Genomic DNA, 21,318 nt, shown 5'->3' on the forward strand with positions numbered 1-21,318 from the left:
ACTCTGGTTCGATGACTTTCGTTGGACGTGGCAAATTGAGACGTCTTTGCTCAGGCGTTGGTTGTTCTCTGGGTACTTCTACATAGAGTCTAGCACGATTCGCAGACGAACCGGCAATGTTTTGTGCTGTGCACTGATACCAGCCGGCATCGGTGGCTTTGACGCGTGGAATTTCCAAGCATGTAGCGCCACCATCAATACCAATATAACGTTCAGCAGTCGATGTAATCTGCACACCGTCCTTTTGCCATGTAATACGTGGCACGGGTGTGCCAATGGCGTTGGCGCTCATGGTGATGGGTTCACCTTCACGTACGGTCATTGTGCTGAAGCGTTGCACAAATTGTGGTGCGACAACTTGTTCCTTCTCCAACACATTCAATTGTGCCTCGATGGCAACGTCACCAGCCTTATTGCGCGCCAAGCACTGTACTGCGCCACTGTCCAAACGGCTAACACTGGTAATCATTAGCGAGTGACTACCAGATTCGTTGACAAGTATTTTATGCGACACATCGTCTTTAACAGGACGACCGTTGATCAGCCATATAACCTCCGGATAGGGATTACCAGTCACACGGCAATCGAAACGTGTCATGCGTCCCTCAGTGACTTCGCGATCGGTGTAACCCTTAACGAAGGCGGGTGGTAAGGCTTTACCAGCTTCCAATTGCTCAGCCGTCACATCGACCGGCTTCGGTTCGTGTGAGGTTTCGGCAGCTGGTTCGACAGCCAAAACGGCCGAAGAGACTACACAACCCTGTGTATTCTCGGCGAGCAATGTATAATGACCAGCATCCTGGTAGGTGGCATTCTTAACACGCAACGTTGCTATACCACTGGAATAAGTGGTCTCGTATTTTTGCGAAGCTACCAAACGTTGTCCATTATGGAACCAAGTTAGGCGTGGCTTGGGATTAGAGCCAACCTTAGCGCTGAAAACAGCATCAGAACCTTCAATAAGTTTCGAGTTGCGTGGTTTCTGACTAATTTGTGGCGCATGTGCTGGACCCATGGTACGATCCAATTCTTGCGTCAGATATTGGTCCAGCTCGTATGCCGAACGACGTGTAATAGCCTCACGATATTGCACTTCACGTAGCAAACGATACTCAAATGTATCGACACGGAACTCCTCCTCGACGGAAGAGTACGAATAGCCGTTGGTATACAATGACTTTTCGAATTTTTGCACAGGCTGCAGTACAGGCATTGGTGCGCCCTCTGGCTGAATGTAAACACTGCATATGGCCTCGCCATATTGATTGCGCGCCGTACATGTGTATTCACCTTCATCGCCGGGTCCGATTTGATTAATCAATAGCGACACTTCACCGGTGGCCTCATTGTAGCTCATGCGAAACTTTTGCGACTCGAGAAGTGGTGCGCCTTTTCGGGTCCAAGAAACGAATGGCTTTGGATTGCCACGAAGTTTACCCTCGAACAGGGCATTGCCGCCCTGAGCGAAACGGGCGTTCTTGAAAATTTGCTCAAAGATCGGTGGTGAAATATCGCCTTGACCGTAGATGTGAGTCAGTGCGGGCGGAGTGTAGGCACCGCCTGCGCCAACATGTTGTACTGTAAGAGAATAGAGAATTAAAGAAATCAATTAGTTTTATTTAGAAATCGTGAGTTTATGCTTACAAGAGAAGCAGCTAAAATATTTTCTTAAGAATTTGCGAATAAAATGCGCACCATTTTTCATGATGGAATCATTTAACGAGCTTTGGTCCTACACTGAGAATTTGGACAAGCTCTAAAAGCTTGTTTAAAATTTTCACTGAAAATTTTTGTTTACGTGCCGGCAAATGAATGTTTAGAATAGGGGAGAATTTTGAAAAAATAAATTTGAAAACTGTCTATAAATTAAAAACCAAAATAAGAAAATTGAAAAAAAAGTTGAAAGGAAGTAAAAAATTTCGTACTCAGAACAAGAGTTTCAAAATACAGGGTACTTAAATAAATTTGAGGGCATATGTTTCCATATATATATGATATGGGATATATGCCATACATACAAGTATGTAGTATATCCCATATAATTTACAAGTATGTATGAAAATAAGAGAGTAGGGGCTCTTGAAATCTTAAAATTTTGTTTTTTAAAGTTCGAGTGCCTCGAGGCGTGTTGCTCTCGATTGCCAATGTCAATATTTGGTATCGCCATTTCATCTTGTTCTCTGAGATTGCCAACGGACGCCTCCCAAATTTATGACTCACCGCTGAGTTATTTCTGTGTTTTTTAGATTGCCAAAAAGTTCATTACAATTCGGTTCACTTTTAATGTTATTATTTTTAATTTCGAAAATATCGTTCTTAAAAATAGCCACAAATTTGCGAGAAATAATAATAAGAGATTTCGAATTCGAAACAGCTGATCTGCAATTCTCTCTCGCATACTCGCACTGAAAGTAAGCATTGCGCAGGTGCTATCAGCTGTTTGTCGCCACATAAAAGAGTCAACTACACATTTGATTGAAAATGTTTGGGAAATTTTCTGCTTCAACTAAGCGTCCGTGTGTTAGAGCGAGTTGACTATATAACACATTAAAGCAATATATGTACATAGAGCATATTTACTCTTAGTCTCTCGGCATTTTTGAAAACGCCTATTTTTATTTTGTCTGCGTGTATTTAGTGCGTCCAAATATATTGACCCACTTTTCTGATTGATGGCTTTTTGGGTGTGAAGGGCCAGGCCAATAGTTGACAAGGTACTAAAAAGCGCCAGTGTGATGAGTTTATGTGTGTCAAGTGGTTGGAGGAAAGCGTGTCGACTTGTGGAATGTGATCTATTTTTAGATACTTTTCCATGGTAATTTTTCATAGACAATTTTCAAATTTTAATATGTGTAAAATATAATTTTGAAAGTAGGACATTTTTTTGAAGAACTTTTATAGGTTTTCTTACTTTTGTGCTATTGGTATTTGAAAAATTATCTAAACTAATAAAATTATAAAAATATTGAGAGGAAAAAAAAAGTATTTATATATTTTTCAAAATAAAACGGTTTGATTTGAGTCAACGTGGGGCCTCTTGACAAACAAATTGACTCAATTAGCAATTTATATGTACGTGTTCGATTCGCCACACCACCCTCTTGCATGAGCTAATCACATACTCGCTTGGGGTTAGCATCCAAAGTGATTCATTCTGACTTGATTTTATAACATAATACTTAATCTGTAGGTTAAGACAAATTTATTAAACTTTTGAAAGATAAGCATGCTTTAAGGATTGCCATTGTTTGCCGCGGGTCGGTCGTTGAGTCATTATTAAGTCTTCATAGATTCTGTAGGTTAAATGCAAAAAATTCTTATGAAATTAATAATTTTTTTAATTATATTAAATTATATAATTCGGAACTTCAATATAATTTGGAGGATATTTTCGCAGCTTTTCTAATTACCCATTCGAGGAATATTTTCAGTCAGGCAGTAAATTATCTGCTTGAAAGAGTTTTGGTTAATTGAATCTTGCGTTAATTTATTTATAACAATATATGTAGTTATCGAGCATATTCACTCTATTTTCTGATTCGAAAAGGTTCTCATAAAAATCTGGAGTCTAATTAGGTATAAATATCAATAATATTGAACTATTAGAAAAAAATTAATAAATTTGGTATATCTTGAAAAGGGTTCCATTAACATAGTTCCAAATTGAAAAAGAAATATTTTAAAAAAATGCACCTTTCGTTTACGAAAAATAGATCGGGAAAAATTAACGTATTTCTCAAAGGAAGGCATAGAAAAAATCGTAAATATTAGGAATTTTTTTAATGAAATACTTTTTTTCGTTTACGGAAATGTTTAAAGGTATTTTTTTCGAGTTTTGAAAATTCAAAGACCATATTTTTTTTTAAATTGCGTTCGATTTTTATACAAAAATCGCTATGATAATCTCTTAATTCAGGCTGTGGTTTTTATTATGAAAAGAAATTATACGTATTTATTAACTGTGGTTTATCTTGATGAAAATATAAATTTTTAGGCATTAATCTTCACCTTAAATGCAAAACAACGTATCATCGAAAATATCGAAATTCAGTTTTTTTTTATTATTTACGATTCACTGCATCATATTACATGTATGTATGTAGCATAAAATTTTCATCTTCCACCGTCAGATATAACCAATTTATAACCGATATATAACGACTTTATAACCAAAACTCAAATTCTCAAAATTTGGTAGCATAAAATTTTCACCTTCAGCTGTGAGATATAACCAATATATGTATAGCCGATATATAACCATTTCATAACCGAAACTTCAATTTTTTTTCAATTCAGTGGTTTCTATTGTATCGCTTTTCCTTTGCCTTTAAACTTATGAAAAGTGATGTTACATTATTTTACATTTTAGGTGACGATATGAATTCAAATTCCATTATGAACGATTTATGTATATATTTATTGTCCATTTAAATATTTATTTCGAAATTTAGAAGCAAAATAATATAATTTTGACTAAATCATAGTTTAATGACACTTTCTTAACCTTAAATTAAAATAAAATAATTTTGGCAATAAATAAGATTTCTTTGGGAACTAAATTTTTATTTTAAATTAAAGTTAAGTTTTATTTCAAAAACAAAATTTTTCCAATAAATATGAATGATATTAAACTTTTATTGCATAAATTTATGACAGTGCTGCGTCAATATGCGGATTCGTCACCAATTATCCTTAGGTGGGAGCCGTTTCTAATGGCTAATCAAACAATTCATCGCCGGTGCCAAGTGTGGTCAGCTTATGAGCGCTGGGCAAGTGCCAACTGATCACACTGCCAACGACGAACAGTCACCGGCAAAATGGCAAGAGCGACCTTGTAGCGCTGAGCAATGCAATATCCGAAAAAGCTCATTGACACCAATACATACATAGAGACATTTGAGAAAATTAAGTGGTGTGAGCCATAATATTTTTCTCAAACAAGCATATATACATATGTATGTATGTACACTAGTATATATGTAAACGGTAAATATTTATGTGCCAACACACCCATGTTCTAAATTGTACATAGTAGTATGTATGTACATATTATACATATGTACAGCTTATCATATATATGTAAGTGCTGAACATATGTATATGAATCTGCATTTTTGGCAAGCTGACAAATCGCTCGGTGATGAGTGGACACCATGACAATTCACCACAAAATAAATATGTATTATACATATGTATATGTTTAGCTGCAGAGCTTCTAAATTTTCCAACTGATTCATACCACAAATGACTGTGCTGATGCAAACAACGCATAAATGCTTTTAGAGTGTGATTTTTGAGTGGTTGTGGTGATTATTTTCTAATAAAATTTTATTTATGGATTATTTGCGAAAGGAAGTAATACATATAATCATTATTTATTTATTTTTTTTTTTAATTTTTGAGACAGAGAAAGTATGTTATCAAAAATGTATATCTGATTAATTTTTCGTATTTATAATAATATATACATATTTGTGTCGTAAAAATTTAATTTTAAATTAATTTTTATTCAATATTTGCCTGAATTTATGTTTAAAATATTAATTTTTTCTTTAAACCTTTCAAATACAACTAAAATTAAAATGTTACGCCATATCCTTCGGCGCATCCTCTATTGAATTTGCACTGCTCGCAAGAGTTTGGAAGCCACGGTAGTGCTTTTCAAACTGTTACAAGCAATAAGCCGATTTTATGTGTTATTCAAGTTGAAATAATATTTCTGTCTTAAAAAAAAAAAGCCGGATAAGGAAATTTTATAATATGAAAAAAAAAAAAAAATTAAATTAAAAATAAATTTTTCTTGTTTTTTTTACTAGTTATGGTCGTAAATCTTCTAAAACTAGTAATAATGCAGTTGAAATCGGTTTAAAAGTAATTGTATATTTCACTAGTTTTTTCGTATTGAAAATAAAAATCATTGAAATTTTATTTGGCCACTGAATTATGTATTCATATAAACTAAAATATAATCAATGCATTTATTGATAATTAAAAGGGGTAATAAAGACAGATATCCTACGGTAGACCATATTTAATTTATGAACTTTGGCTTTTAAATAATATTTTAATGATTTTTAACGAAATGTTTAAATTATCATTTCTTGCATATACCAAAAATGTTTGGATGATTTTGGTTTTAATAATGGAAAATATTTAAGACAGCAAATAATAAGTTCTTTTTGTATGAAAGAAAATTTTACTTATTGAATTAATTACAACAATATTTGTTTTTCTCTAAAAATGCAAAATAATGTATCATCAAAATATCGAAATTGAGTTTTATTGCTTACGATTCAGTACATTATACTACATACATACATACACATATGTATGTAGCATAAATTTTTCAGCTTCTGCTGTCAGACATAACCAATGTATAACCATTTTATAACCGAAACTTTAGTTTTTATTCAATTTGAGTGGTTTCTATTATTCGCCTTTAAACTTATGAAAAGTGTTGTTTAGGTGCTGATATATAACATATGTATATGCATATAGCATATTAAGCTGCTGATTCTAATTAATCAAAAATAATATAAATAAAAATAAAATAATAAAAAATTAATAAAAAAAATTCTATGGAAAGAATTTGTTCGGAAATGTAAAAAATTGACTAATTAAAATTTTACTTGATAAAATTTAAAAAAAGATAAAGAAAATTTTAGTTAAAATAAAAAAAATAACATATATAATGGTATGGACATTTTATTTTATATATTGCTTTTTACTGAAATAAGGTAAAAGCATAAAATAAAAAATAATATTAATTCAAATTTGAACGTTTTAAGATGCTTAAAAAAAATAATAATAAATATGTATTTGAAAAAAGGAAAAAAAATAATAAAATAAAATACCAAATAATATGGAATTGAAGAATTTATGAAAATAATATTAAATATTTATTAAAAAGAAATTAAAGTCATAAAAATTAAATATGATAAATAAAGGCACTTAAAGTCGGTTTTCATGGTAAAAAATGACTTTTTTTGCGAATTTATTTCTTAAATATGGATTGAGTAATTTTAATCGTACCTTTTGTGCATTCGGATGATGTACAATATGTTATTTGACAATATAAGGTAATCTTTTTCGTAATTTTTTTAGCTTATAAATTTTAGACGTGTTTTTCTCAGAACTACTTTTCCAAAGACTGCCATTTCAAAACTGCTTGACAGATTCCTTTCAAACTTTCTACATATTTTTGGCATATAAAATGGCGGAACTTTTTAGTGGAAAATACTTGTAGCACTTTAAATGGCCGCCAAATTTTTTTAAATGAAAATAAAAAGTTATCATAGACGATGGGCGGAAGATTTGATTATAATAATTAATAGCATACAAGTTTTCAAAAATTAGGCAAATGCATGAAACTTGTCCGTTTTGAAAATTTGCTCAAAAAAAGTTGGTTATAAAATGCTTAAACAACATTTTTAGCTGATGGAATTCGAATTTCTTATTTGAACTTCCAGAACTAGAACTTCTATTACTCGAAGTTCTCCATAACTCAAACTCTTAAATTGGCAATAAAGTCAAATTTCATACAAATTTCTTTCCATAACTCGAAATCTCACTAACTCGCTCTAAATCGAAGTTTTTTTGTCGATTCTAGGAAATATCAACTGTATATCATTTCAGAAATATTATAATTTGTCTTTCATATGAAAGGTTTTTTTCGGAAACCATTTCACTGTTCTGAAGTTATTAAAAGTATCCTAACAACGTATTGCTGGCGAGTTATAAAGATCTTGAAAAAATAAAGTTCTCGAAAAAACAGAAAAATAATTTAGCTTATAATTTTTAATAACTTTTGAATGATGGGTTTTCGAAAATGCATACTTTTTTTTAGAAAATTTACTATCCTAAAGATATAAGGGAAGAGACATATTTTCAAATATTAGATATGAATCTATTAATTATGAGATAGTATGCATTTTTCTTTCCAATTCTTGCTCTAAATGTTAAGAGCGCATTAGATTAAATAAATAAATGAGGATTGCAGAGGTTTAAGAGCCCATATCTGAAGAGCTATTTTTTGAGGTTTCCACCAACCGATTACTCTTAGTAGAAAGTGAAAAAATTAACGCATATTTTGAGCCATCATAAGGTGTAAGCATACAAAATACGTTTTAATGAAAAATAAAAGTTGATTATAGCATTTAAAAATAAAAAAGTTATACAAATTGAATGCAAAGAAAATATATAAATAAATTAAAATTAAAAAAATATAAAAAAATAAGATAAAATAAAATAAAATAGAAAAATAATAAAATAAGGTAAAATAATAAAAAAAACTTAAATTAAAAAAATGTAAAAATAATAAAAATGACTTCAAAAAAAGAAATTTTGGAAAATTTATGAAATAGAAGAAGTGCTTTAAATAAAATAAAATAAAGTGAAATCAAATAACATAAAATAAAAAAGATAAAAAAAAATTTACTTACAAAAACAAAAACAAAATTTAAAAATAATAAAATTGATTAAATAGAAGGAAATGCTTTAAAAAAATAAAAAAAAAATAAGGAATAAATACTTAAATAATAAAACAAAATAAGATAAAATAAAAGAAATAAAATAAAATAAAATAACTTAAATTATAAATATTAAGGTAAAATTTAAAAAAAATGAAAATGACTTCAATTTAAAAAAAAAATAAATGTTGAAAGTTGATTAAATAGAAGCAAGTGTTTATAGCAAACATCAAAAATATTTAAATTCATTAATTTCAAATTCAAAAAATTAATAAATATAGCTCAGCTTTCTAACTAATTTTTGAAACCAAAAATAGTCGTTAATTCGACTAATTTATGATAAAAAAATTTTAATGATAATTTAGTCATCACTTATAAAACTTCCTCATAACAGTAAACAGCTGGAAACCTTTTTAAAAGGGACTGAATGATTACTTATTAATATTTTATACGCCAATTTCGAAATCAGAAAGAAAAGCGCTTCCTTTACGCCTAATTTTATGCACTAAATTTAGTGCATATGCGACTAAACACGCATACAAACATAGCAAACATTTCGATCAAAGCAAATCATGGCAAAAATATTTCTGGCAAAGCACAAAGTTTAGCATTTTCGTGTTGCTCAACTGACCTCTTTGCTGAGTGACTTGCTGACTCTGGACGGTGCGCTGTTCGGTGCGGCTAATCCTTTGCTGCTGCTGCACGCTCGAGAATTGTTGTTGGCTCGAGTATTGTTGTGTTTCCTGATGCGATTGCATTTGCGTTTGCTGTTGTTGCTGCTGCTGCTGCAACTGTTGCTGGTACGGATTCGAATTTTCTCGTTGCATTTTCGTTATATAACACTATATTGCATTTAAAAATGATAACTGATTGATTTTGAGTGATCTGATCGCAGCTGTAACTGACTATATATATTCGTTTGTAGTAAACTCACTGGCTGTTACAATTAATCGGATAGATTGAGACTGGCTATTTATTGGTTGGCTTGCGGTGCGATGCAATCCAACAATAATATTACCACTTAATTGTATCTATCCGATTTTAAACACTATTCGAGTTGTGGATACGACGTTTGCGATATATATTTTCGAAACGCTGCTGCTGCTGCTGCTTTGTATTGACTGATTTTTCCACTATATATATATTTATATTTGACTTTTTCAAAATTTCACTTCAAACACGGATTTATCTTGCTTTCTGTAGGCGCTAAAGAAAAGAGGAAATAGAGATTATAGTAACTAAACACTATTGTTTTTCGGGGTCAAATATGCTGTATTGACACAGAAAATAAAATTTTTGAAATATATATATTTTTTCAATATTTTTGCACTGTTATTTTAGTTTCAGTTGCTAGCGTGCGTTCGTTTCGCACATTTTCGTGCGCTAGTTTTGGCTTTCACACACTTTTGCTTGCTAAAAATATCAAATTTTCTTTTTGGCGATCACTTTTCACTTTGCATTTTTATATATCTTTTTTTCACTTCGTTATGCTCTGAAGTTTGCTCACAATTTCCGACTCGCACAAACCACCGTGTTGAGTTCGTCGCAAACGTTCCGGCTGTGCGAAATTTCCGTGTGTAAGGCCACAGAGAAAGTAGTTTAGTGTATTTTATTGGATGAAAATTTCTATTTTCGAAATATAATTTCGGCGCAGGCCGTCCTTTTCGTATTCCTTGGCGGCTAGCTATACTCCATCTCATTTGTGTACGAAAATATACGAAAATATAACACCGAACACTTTTATGCCGCACCAACACAAACACAAACAAGTGCCGCTATGCGCTCAAACATGCAAACAAATACAGGCGCAAGTGTAGCGAGCAGCTAGTGGCTTCTTATTTTTCAGTGGCTATTTTTAAAAATTGACAAACTTTTGTTAAATTTAAATGAACTGAAAACTGCTTTAAAAAATTGAAATAATTTTTTTTTTGGAATAAATTTTTTTAAGAATTTTTTTTTTCAAAAGATATTTTTTATACAGATTTTTTTAAATTTTTTTTTAGAACACTTATTTTTCATACAGAATTTTTATTTATGAAAAAATATTTTTATACAGAAGTTTTGTTTCAAAAAATATTTTTTATTCATAATTTTTTTTTTACAAAATATCTTTTATTCAGAATTTTTTTGAAAATATTTTTTATAAAGAATTTTTTTTTCAAGAACACTTTTGATAAAGAAATTTTTTTGCAAAAATATTTTTTAAACAGAAATTTTGTTTTCGAAAAATATTTTGTATATGAATTTTTTTTTTATAATTGTTATACAGAGATTTTTTTTCTAAAAAATACATATTTTTTTTACACAATTTTTTTCTAAAATATTTTTTGTACAAAAATTTCTTTACAAAAAGTATTTTATAAGCCAATCTTTTTTAAATCACTTTTATAGAGTATTTCTTTCAAAAAAAAAATTTTAATGCAAAAATTTGTATTTTTCTTTATAAAAAATATTTAAAAGCGCCTAATTTTTTAAAATAACTTTTATAATTTTTTTTTTCAAAAAATATTTTTGTTCCGAATTTATTTAATATTCCTCGTTAAAAGTGTTGTTGTTCTAAGCAAAAAATATATATCCAAAACACTGTTATCCGTTAGTTGTTGAGCAACACTTATTGTTGTTGTTATCCTTGAGCTTTGAGTAGTACTTTTATTATTATTATTATCATAATATTATTATTTTTTGTTGTTGCTTTAATCCTTGGCAAGCACAGTCATAATTTTCTTTCCACATGCATATATAAATTAATCATAGTAATTAGTCAGCTTAACTAGCGTATATATACAACATAAATATATATAAATATACTATGTATGTATATATATTTGCACTGCGCGCGAGTGCAACAATTCGTGCGACGGATCCGGATCAGCCGATCAACCGATTTACCCACAAACCGAGCGACCGAGCAACCGCACGACCCACCGGCCACACGATAGCCCCTCGAGCGCAAAATTTGACCGAAAACAACAACAAAACCACAAGCAATCGGTCGTCAGTACGGTTCGTGTGTGGCACGATCACCCACCAGCACTAACACCACAACACCGCGCGTCCGTTCGCTGCTCCACACAAGTGTAACGAATCTTTTTTTAGATATTCAGCGCAGCGAAAAATATTTTCTTCATAAAAATTTGTTACGAAACCAAAAAATTTTTGAATATTTTTCACACTTTTCAAACAGTATTATATTTTAAGCAGATTTACATTTTCAATAATTTTCACTAATTTCATGCACTTGTTCAGCCTTTTTTTATATTTTCTTAAAGAAAATTCTTTCCAACTGCTTACTTTCGTTATCCTTTGCGGCGTTATAATGTGATTGGTAACTCGTTTAAATTATATTCAAATATATATTTTCCGTTAGAAATTAACTCTCTTTTTTCACCTCAGTTATTATAAAAAAAATTATACGAAAAACTCTATGTAAAATATATATTTTTCCCTTCAAATATATATGTATTTCTTTATATATATACTATATATGTATATTTTATTGGTGCGCGTATGAAAAACTTAAATTTCAGAAATTAAAAATCTTCTGGTTTAAGTCATAATCCCCGAGACTGAAACCAAGACGTCGATCGTTTTTGAGGTGCGAGCGAAGAATGATACAAGATCGTTCCGATTGCGTTCAAATAGCTCGATCGGCGTTGTTGCCTTGCATATGTATTTTACTCTATGTATATTTATATTGCTGAATGTACCACATATGCTGTGCGCCATATGAGTAAATCACAACGCGTGAGAGTACTTTCTTCGTTCGTGAAACACTTCGTCTTTGATTCGTGGTGTGCCATTGTTGTATGCGTTGTGTTTGTTGTGCTGTGTTTTTGTTGTGTTGTGGGAAAACTCATCGATTTTATTTTTGGGAAATTCGTCGACTGCACTGCCGTCGTGGTTGGAGGCCAAATTGATGGGGTTCATTTAATGCTGTGTGCATAAGTCTTCGATTTTTGAGCTCGTTTCTGCTTGCAGATGGTGTTTTGCAAGAAATTGATGGGGTTTGTAGAGTTGAAGCGGTAAAATGTTTATAATTTATATAAGGAAATATTGAATTTAATCGGCTTACCGACTTGAATGTGAAACTGAGACGATTTTTTGTGATATTTCTTAAGTCTCTTTAAGTCAGCATAAGTTTCTAACGTTAATCTACTACAACTGTTCGTGGTACATAATTAAAATCAGTACAATTTTATTTCAGTTTTAATTTTTAGTGTCTTTTCTTCTGCCAGAAAACTTGCAAACCACATCATAAAATATAACAAAAAACGTTGAGAGAAACTATCCACAGAATTTCAAGAATATTGCTATGAAGCAAGTAGAAGGAAAGTTGATCCCTTATAGAAATTAACATTCTACAACTAAGCTCTTCTTCCTATTTTTACGACTATATTTATGAAAAAATCCAAATTTTAATAACTCTAAGCAAATTTATTAAATATTGCTCCTAAATGTATGCATCAATTAGCTTTTAGTGAAGTCGCAAACCTTTTGTTGATATTAGAAAGCAATAAGAATTTGTCTATGTAAAAGTAATCTGAAGAAGTTAACGTAATACTGAAATGCTTTCTTGATATCCGACCAATGGAATGCGAATACGATTGGTAAATGAATTTTATGATATATATTTTATAGCAAAATTAAGCTTGAAGCAACGGCAAAGCCTGTCCTGATTAGGAAAAAAGTTAATTATTGGCAATAGCTGAAGTATTTTAATTTTTAAAACCGTTAAAGAATTTGGTAACTAAATTTTGAAAAATATATTATGTTGATTCTCAAAATCGACCCATCATTTTGTCTTTTCGATTTCCACAGAGCCTACACTGGTCAGTCTGAGAAGAGATCCTATGAGAAAATTCACGCTCTCGGCCGCAGTGTGCTACTCGCCATTACTCTTCGCCTTTCTTCTAGCATTTGTAGGTGTGTATGTGTATATGGACTGTAAGATTTTTCGGTATTGAGTTGAATTGCTAAAAATAATTATGTGATTTATTTTTGAAAAATATTTTTCAATATTTGCTGGGGTAAAATAAAATAATTTCTCTTCAGCTTTTCAATTTTTTTTAAATGAATCTAAACTTTTTCTGTACTATGTGGAAAGAAGAACAGTAAGTACTGGTGATAAAAGTCCGAAAAAATTAAATTTTATTTGAACATAGTATATACTTGTAGTGATAAAATGATTTTCGCTATGTTTTTATATTTATACTCTAGAGAGTGTCCACCACGAAGTTTGTAATACACAGTCATCAGTCGCACTATAATGAAAATAGTTCCTCAAATGTTGAGATATCTATCTGAATATTTGCATATGTTCTTTTCCTCTCATTAAGCTGTTTATACATAAGATCCGCCGTTATCGGACGACTATAAGGTATAGCTGCCATACAAACTGAACCATCAAAATTTAGTTCTTGTATGGAATTTTTTTATTTAGAGAGATATCGTCATGAAATTTGGCATAGATTGTTGTCCGAGATAATGCTATAACTTCCGGTTATATAGTTCAAATCGGATCACTTTAGCATATAGCTGTCATATGAACTTAACGATCAAAATTTAGTTTTTTATAGGGACAACTTTTTTATTTGGTGAGATATCTGTACGAAATTTGTAATGGATTATTTTCTAAGAAAACGTTATAATTTCCGAAAAAATTTTCAAGATCAGACCACTATAGCAAACAGCTGCCATACAAGCTGAACTATCAAAATAAATAAAAAGATTTTCTTATACATTTTTATGCTATAAGAAATGATAGATATAGATGAAAGATATTTTTCAGTATAAAATACTAAATGTTTTAATTAACTAGTGTTTACTGTAAAATTGAGAAAATGTCGCAAAATCGCTAGAACTGTCCAAACCATTGCTTGGTACTCGCCTATGCAATCGCATATACTTAATGTTCTTCTCGATCACTCATGACTATACTATATTTCTGTATTGTATAGACTATAAGCTAAATATATATGTACATATATATATAATTATATTTTACATATACATTTGCATGTCACCTACAACATTTAGTAAATAAAAATTTTTGAAAAAATATTCTTAAATTCCTAAATTAAGGAAAATTTGCTCGATTTATTACAATTTTATATAAAACCAGAAGAAATTTGCTGCCCGTTAAGTGCATAAATATTCGAAAATTCTATTCTGAAGCAAAAAAATAAATTTTGAAAAATTCTTGTATTTCAAAAAATTTGCGTTTTGACTCAAAAAAGTTGGCTGCCTTGCAGCGCAGGTGGACAAAGCTCATCATAGCTATTTATATACATAATTTCTAACCGCAAATATATACATATGCATGTATGTAAAATAAGTAGTGCAAGTTGGTAGCATGGAAGTGAAATATTATAACAACAAAAAGTACATTTTTTTCTGTGGCACACTGGCGCACTCTCACATTGTTGCCACCAATTTACCTGCTCATATGAATAATTAAGTTTATTTTCGCTTGCATGACTTATGCACAAGCGATCATAATTTTAAACGCACACGCATACACGTATACATATACATATGTATGTTTGTTTGCACATCTGCATAGCCAGCAAAAAAGCATTAATTTTTTAATTTAATTACTCGATATGTGCAAAGTGCTTGCAACAAGCATGCCACAATAGTCTGATTCTTGTTGCTCGCTCCTAAATGCATATGCTTAACATAAACTAAAAAATATATAGTAGATATATATAGATATATACACCCATACATACGCACATCTGTGAATTTGTTGCCAGTTTCATTTTTGGCATTATACTTAGTATTATTGTTATTTTTTTGTTTGTTTGTTGTTTTTATCTGTCAACCTGCCTGTCGATTTACCATAAATGTCAAATTTTCGAGAACAAGTTTATTGGTAATAAGTTTTTATGCGCTCATTTGCACCATTGGCAATTGGAGGACGTGCAAATCGGTTTATAGTCAATCACATGTGCCCTACATACATACAAACATATATATTTTGTGGAATAAAACACGTCAGTTGTGAGTGTTAATTAATTTTTGTATTTTCATATAAAAATTTATAGTTTGCTCTTAGCATGATAGATATAAAAATTGAGGACTATATGATCGCCTATTATAATTCGATATTTATTATTTTTTGCCACAAAAAATATTTGTTTTTGTCCATCTGGACAGATTTTCAAGCAAAGAGAGTAGAAATCAGTTGTTTATCCATGAAATCCTTTCTCTAAGAAATAATTTCTCTTGTGGGCTTTTGAGGAAGATATCTTTCTGAACGAAATATTTGGGTATACTGATATTTGTGTTCAAGTATTGGTCTTATATATGTTATTACAGTTTAAGTATATCTTTCACAAGCCCGATTTTATTAAAATCTATAACTAATTTATTTTATTCAATTTGTTTATACTTCAGAATTATAATAATATCTACTGAGTCGTTTCAAGCGGACTGATCTTCACCTCGCTTGAGTTTTGTTGTGGTATTGTTATTACAGTTAATTGTCATTCAGTTTCAATTTTTTGTGTTTAAAGGCTTTAAGATTCATAAAAGATTGGAAACGACTTATTGGAATCGAATTTTATATACTTGGTTGTTACCCAATATAATATCCGGGAATCAATATTGCGTATTGTGATGACTCTTGTGCCTATATAACTAACTTCCACTTCCACTTCGACTTCTTGGATATAGCTCATATAGTAGGAATAGTAATTGTATATTAATCCAAATATACTGGGCCCTATTCTGTGTCTCGATTCGTAAATGTATTATATTCGAAATTCGGATCTACTTTATATGCGAAACTTGTACCACCCTGTGCCAGAATAAATACGTACAATTCTCGTTTTTGCTTTCTATAACTCAGAAATTAACGAATATTTTGTTTGAAAATTGATAAATCGGTTCATATGTTCATCCAATTCTCACTCACCGAATATGTATATGGGATTTCGTCCTTCTAGTTGATTGTAGCTATTCATTGTAATTTCATAAATTTCTTGTGGAAAATAATTCGCTATTCCATCAGGGGATTATTTTATATTGAAGTATTCAAAAATATAAATTAACGAAATCGTGTAAGTTGTATCTTTAGTTCTGATTAAAAAATATTTTTTTAATTAGAAAAAATAGCGAAATTGGTTGAGTTGGCCTCAGTTCCCCTATGCTTACTCTCGGCCTATTTATTACTTCATATGTATATTTCAAAAATCGTCAATATGTGAGCTAGCTTAATCTAATTTGGCGAGAATATAATAAAATCACAATCGAATTGGGTTCGAAAAGTGTATAAATTTATCTTCTAGACCGTTCATACCGGATATAAATTTTAAAATAAATATTTTTATACCAAGCACTACACTTTATACTACTTCATCTAGGAAAAAAGTACATTAAATCTTTCACTTCGTTAAAATCATATACTAATTTCCTACCAAAAATATTCTGCAATTTATTTTTCCTTAAAATATTTAGTTATTACTTCTTGCAACAAAATCGCAATGTTGATATAACCCAGTTGCCTAGACAGATTTCATTATATATATGTATATATATTTTTTTTTGTATTACTAATTAAGCAAAATAATTCAAGCTGCTTCTCTCAACAGATTCCAAATCTTATTTTCTATTTATTTATTGCAGAGATTCACAAGTAAATTGCAGCTCAATTAATTTGCGAAAATCTCTTCATGCGCATTTGATTACCCAATCGAGTGGAACAGATGTGCAGAGGTGCAAAACTAAACAAACAAATAGAACTCAATTGACGCAGTCGAATGTGGCGGAAGTTAATTCTACAATGTAAATGGAATTAAGGTAGGTGAAATTATTGCAAAACAATATTTTAATTATTATTTATTTTTAGCATTTAATTTTTAGTATCAAATATAAACATATTTAGATATATGTTTGTTATATACATGTGTATGTACAAAATATGTACATATGTAGAAATAGTTAAATAATTTGAAGCATCACAGCGGCAGTACTTGTGATAGAAAGCCCTAACGGTGCTTAGATTCGTCAAAAGAAGTAGAAAACATGCTTGTAAGAATAAAAGCATTCGCAATTATCACGGCGCATGAGCAAGCCAAGTTAAATAAACCGTTTGTTGCGACATGTGAAGGTCTCATTAAATTACACAAAAAAAAAGAAAACCAAGTTAACGGGTATAATAGCCTTCACAGGTGCATTTTTTATAGCTTAAAAGGGTATAAAAAATATTTATTTTGATTTTGTTCAGTCAGTTTGTGTGGCAGCTATATGCTATAGTGGACCAATCTGAACATTATGTTTAGAGGTTGCAGCCTTGCTTTGGACCATAATCAATGTCAAATCTGGTGAAGATATCTTGTCAGATAAAAAATTTTTTCTTACAAGCACTTGATTTTGATCGATTATTTTGTATGGCAGCTACATGCTATAGTGGTCCGATCTGAACAATTTGTTCAGATGATGTAGTGCTACTTTTGATAATAATATTTGCCAAATATCTTGAAGATATATTGTGAAATGAAAAAGTTTTCCTTACAAGATCTTGATTTTGATCAATCAGTTTGTATGGCAGGTATAGCCTATAGCCTTCCGATATGAAAAATTTATTGGGAAATTGTAGTACAGCCTTGGATAATAATGTTGCAGAAGATTTCAGATTGCTAGCTCGAAAACTGAGCGGCTAGTTCGCGGATCTGTCTGTCTGGACATGAATAAATCGTCGCGCTGATCATTTATATATAAACTTATATGTAAGTATATATTTTTTTTGTAGTATTCCGACGTTTATTTTTGTATGTTATAATTTTTTTGGTTCGGGGTATATAAAAGCAATTGTTTCCAACAAATTGTTCAACAGCGCGTATTATGTTGCTGTAAACTGTATCTTACAAGCGGAAGATCAACAGCTATGGTTTTTATTGTTGTTCTATTATTATTTTACTTCTTTCTTAGCACACAATAAGAATATTTAGCGAAGCATTAAGCCTTTTACCCGCAACAATTTTGATGAATTTCCAACTTTTGTTGTTGTTTTATATATTTTTTTTTATATTTATTACACAATAAACACGCGCGAGTGCAGCGCCGCGGCGAGGATGCTGCACAAAGCGGCGAATTGCGGAATTATTTGTTGTAGTATGTCTGTCGGTGTGTGCGCAAGCGCTTTGTAGTTGCGGCGTTCGTATGCGCGGGCACTTCATAGCCACACAACGTTTAGTTTGTCACTGACAGCTGGCAACATTAAGTTGTAGCGTTTAAGCTGTTGCATGTACACTAATAAACACTTGCAACAACGCGAAAACAACAAAAAACCGATCAAAACAACAACCGGCAATCAACGCTTGATCATCAGCAGCAGCATCACACACTCGCATACATGTATTTGTTGCTGCAGAATGTTTATAAACATTTTCTCAATGTTGTAAGTAGTTGCTGCTGCGATCGCATGTCATGTTGCCACAGTTGTTGTTGCAGTTGTGCACTATAATTTGCAATAATTAATTTTAAACGCCACATGCACGCTGAAAGGCTGCTCTGCATGCTGTTGAGAAGTTCAGTACTTCACTTTTTCTACTCCATTATAGTCATGCCTGTATGTATGCGCTGCGTGTTGCAAGTTGTTTTCGTCGGCAACATGAACGCACAGGCATTGAGAGCTATTTAAAGCCCATCAAACAACTTCTGGTGTTTGACTTAATATTAGCATAGACTGATATTCATACATACATATGTGTACACATGTATATACATAGCAACATATGTATACTTTTATATACTGACATGATCGGCAACAGCTTCTACTCCGCCGTGTGATCGATTTGCGCTACGCATACCGAACTGATACCCGAGATTTGCCAGCATTCATTGTTTTTACTTGCCTTTCAGCACACTTCCACTCAACTCTATACACATATACATATGTACATATGTATGTATATGTATAAATGATCAGCAGCACGCACATATTCGTGCAATTAATTTTTTTTACCATTAATAAGTTGTTTAACTTATTTCTTTACGCTTTTGTGCTCGTCTTCCGCTTGGAGTGTGTTACCTGTTGCTTTTTCGTATTTTCCATTTTTTGTTTGTTTTTGTTGTTGCATGTAATTGGAGCACTCTCTGACGCACGTCAGACTGCCATAAACAGTGGCATCCTTCATGCAATGCAATGCCTGCATTGTTGGTTGTTTTTTGGTTGCTGACATTAAGGTGAGCCCAATAATAACTAATTGCGCCAGAGATATTAAATTTTACCTCCGAGATGGTATGAAAGGGCTTTACGAGAGGCGATATGAAAATTGGACGATTGGCGTGACATCGCCCACTTTTTGGTGAAATCCCATATCTCGGAACCCGACCCATTGATTTCGACTAAATTTAGTACGTGGCATTATTTTTGTATACCTACAAGTATGTCACAGGTGCGAAATTGGACCGAATTGGACCAAATCGGACCAAAACCACGCCTACTTCCCATATAACACAATTTTAAATTCCACTTGATTCTTCCACTTTCAAGTGTACAATTCAAGAAGCAATTAATGTAGCGGGATAAAACTTACACGAATAACGTTTACATCCAACAAAAACTGTTCAATCCCCTAGGTACCGAATATGTGGACCCCAGTATCTATAGTTGACTTTTGGATATTGGTCATTGTATGGGATATATAATTGAAATTCACAGAAAATCTTGATAATTATGTCTCTGTGTAATACTTCCCTGAGCCCCCACAGTTACGAAATTCTGGGTGACTTTATCTCCATAAAAATGAGAAAACACGTTTTACTCATAACATTGTATCTTTCTGCTCCAAAAAGATACAATTGCTGACTTTCCTCCATCTGATTGGTGTATGTATGGGAGGTACTTTATGAAACCCAGGGAAAATGTATTATTATGTGGCATGGTAATAGTACGTGGTATTGGCAAAAGAAGATAAAATCGGGTCGATATTACCTCAAATTTTCATATAATGATCTACCTTATGTCGAAAATGTCAGTGTATGCGTTATATCTATATATACAGGGTAGGCATTTAAAGTTGACCCATCTGGCAACGCTGTAACTTTTAACAGCGCTGACAAATCGGCTAATGTCATACCGCGTTAGAAGCGTCATTCGAAGACAATTTATACCATGGAACAGTACACTCCAAAAGAACGCGCTGAAATTGTTCAGCTTTATATTCAAAATAACTTTTCAATTGTGTTAACTCAACGTGCGTTTCGCAAAAAAAATAAAGTGAAAAGTGCTCCAGTTAAGAACACAATTAAGTCTTTATACGCAAAATTTTGTGAACACCGGTAATCTCAGTAATGCCAGTCATGCATCCAGACAACGCACAAGACGTTCTGATGAAAATATCGAAGCTGTACGAGCCAGTATTGAGGAGACTCCATCGACATCGAGTTATCGCCCGCTCTCAGGAATTAGACATCTCTCGCACCACTCTCCGACGCATAATTCATAAAGATTTGAAGATGTTTCCATATAAAATTCAATGGCACAAAAACTAAACCCAGCTGATTATCCGCGACGCCTTAATTTTGGCAAATGTTCCATCGAAATGGCTGAAAACGAAAAATGGTGATGTTGACTGGCCACCGAGATCACCAGATTTGACGCCACCAGACTTTTATTTGTGGGAATTTTGAAATCCAAGGTATACGCTAATAAGCCAAAGACCTTAGCTCAACTGAAAGCCAACATTCGACGTGAAACAGCCGCCATATCATCCGAACATTGGCCAAAGTCATGGAAAATGTCGAAAAAAGAATGCATTTAGCTGTCAAAGCTAAAGGTGCTCATTTACGCGATCTAATTTTTAATATTAGCTGAAACAAATCCCCTTGGACCAAAATAAAT

General features: G+C 31.8%; 1 protein-coding gene across 4 annotated transcripts in view; it reads right to left on the reverse strand.

The window, feature by feature from the left end:
• LOC105226995 (titin) overlaps positions 1-21,318 on the reverse strand; it is a 358,359-nt gene that overhangs the window by 111,042 nt on the left and 225,999 nt on the right. For all 4 annotated transcript variants that reach the window (XM_049458988.1, XM_049458990.1, XM_049458989.1 and 1 more), the window contains exon 26: positions 3-1,578. In XM_049458988.1, the coding sequence (XP_049314945.1) occupies positions 3-1,578 (1,576 nt within the window). The remainder of the gene's footprint in view (positions 1-2; positions 1,579-21,318) is intronic.

Source organism: Bactrocera dorsalis, chromosome 5 (genome assembly GCF_023373825.1).
Source record: "Bactrocera dorsalis isolate Fly_Bdor chromosome 5, ASM2337382v1, whole genome shotgun sequence".
In the NCBI taxonomy this organism is placed as follows: Eukaryota; Metazoa; Arthropoda; class Insecta; order Diptera; family Tephritidae; genus Bactrocera; species Bactrocera dorsalis.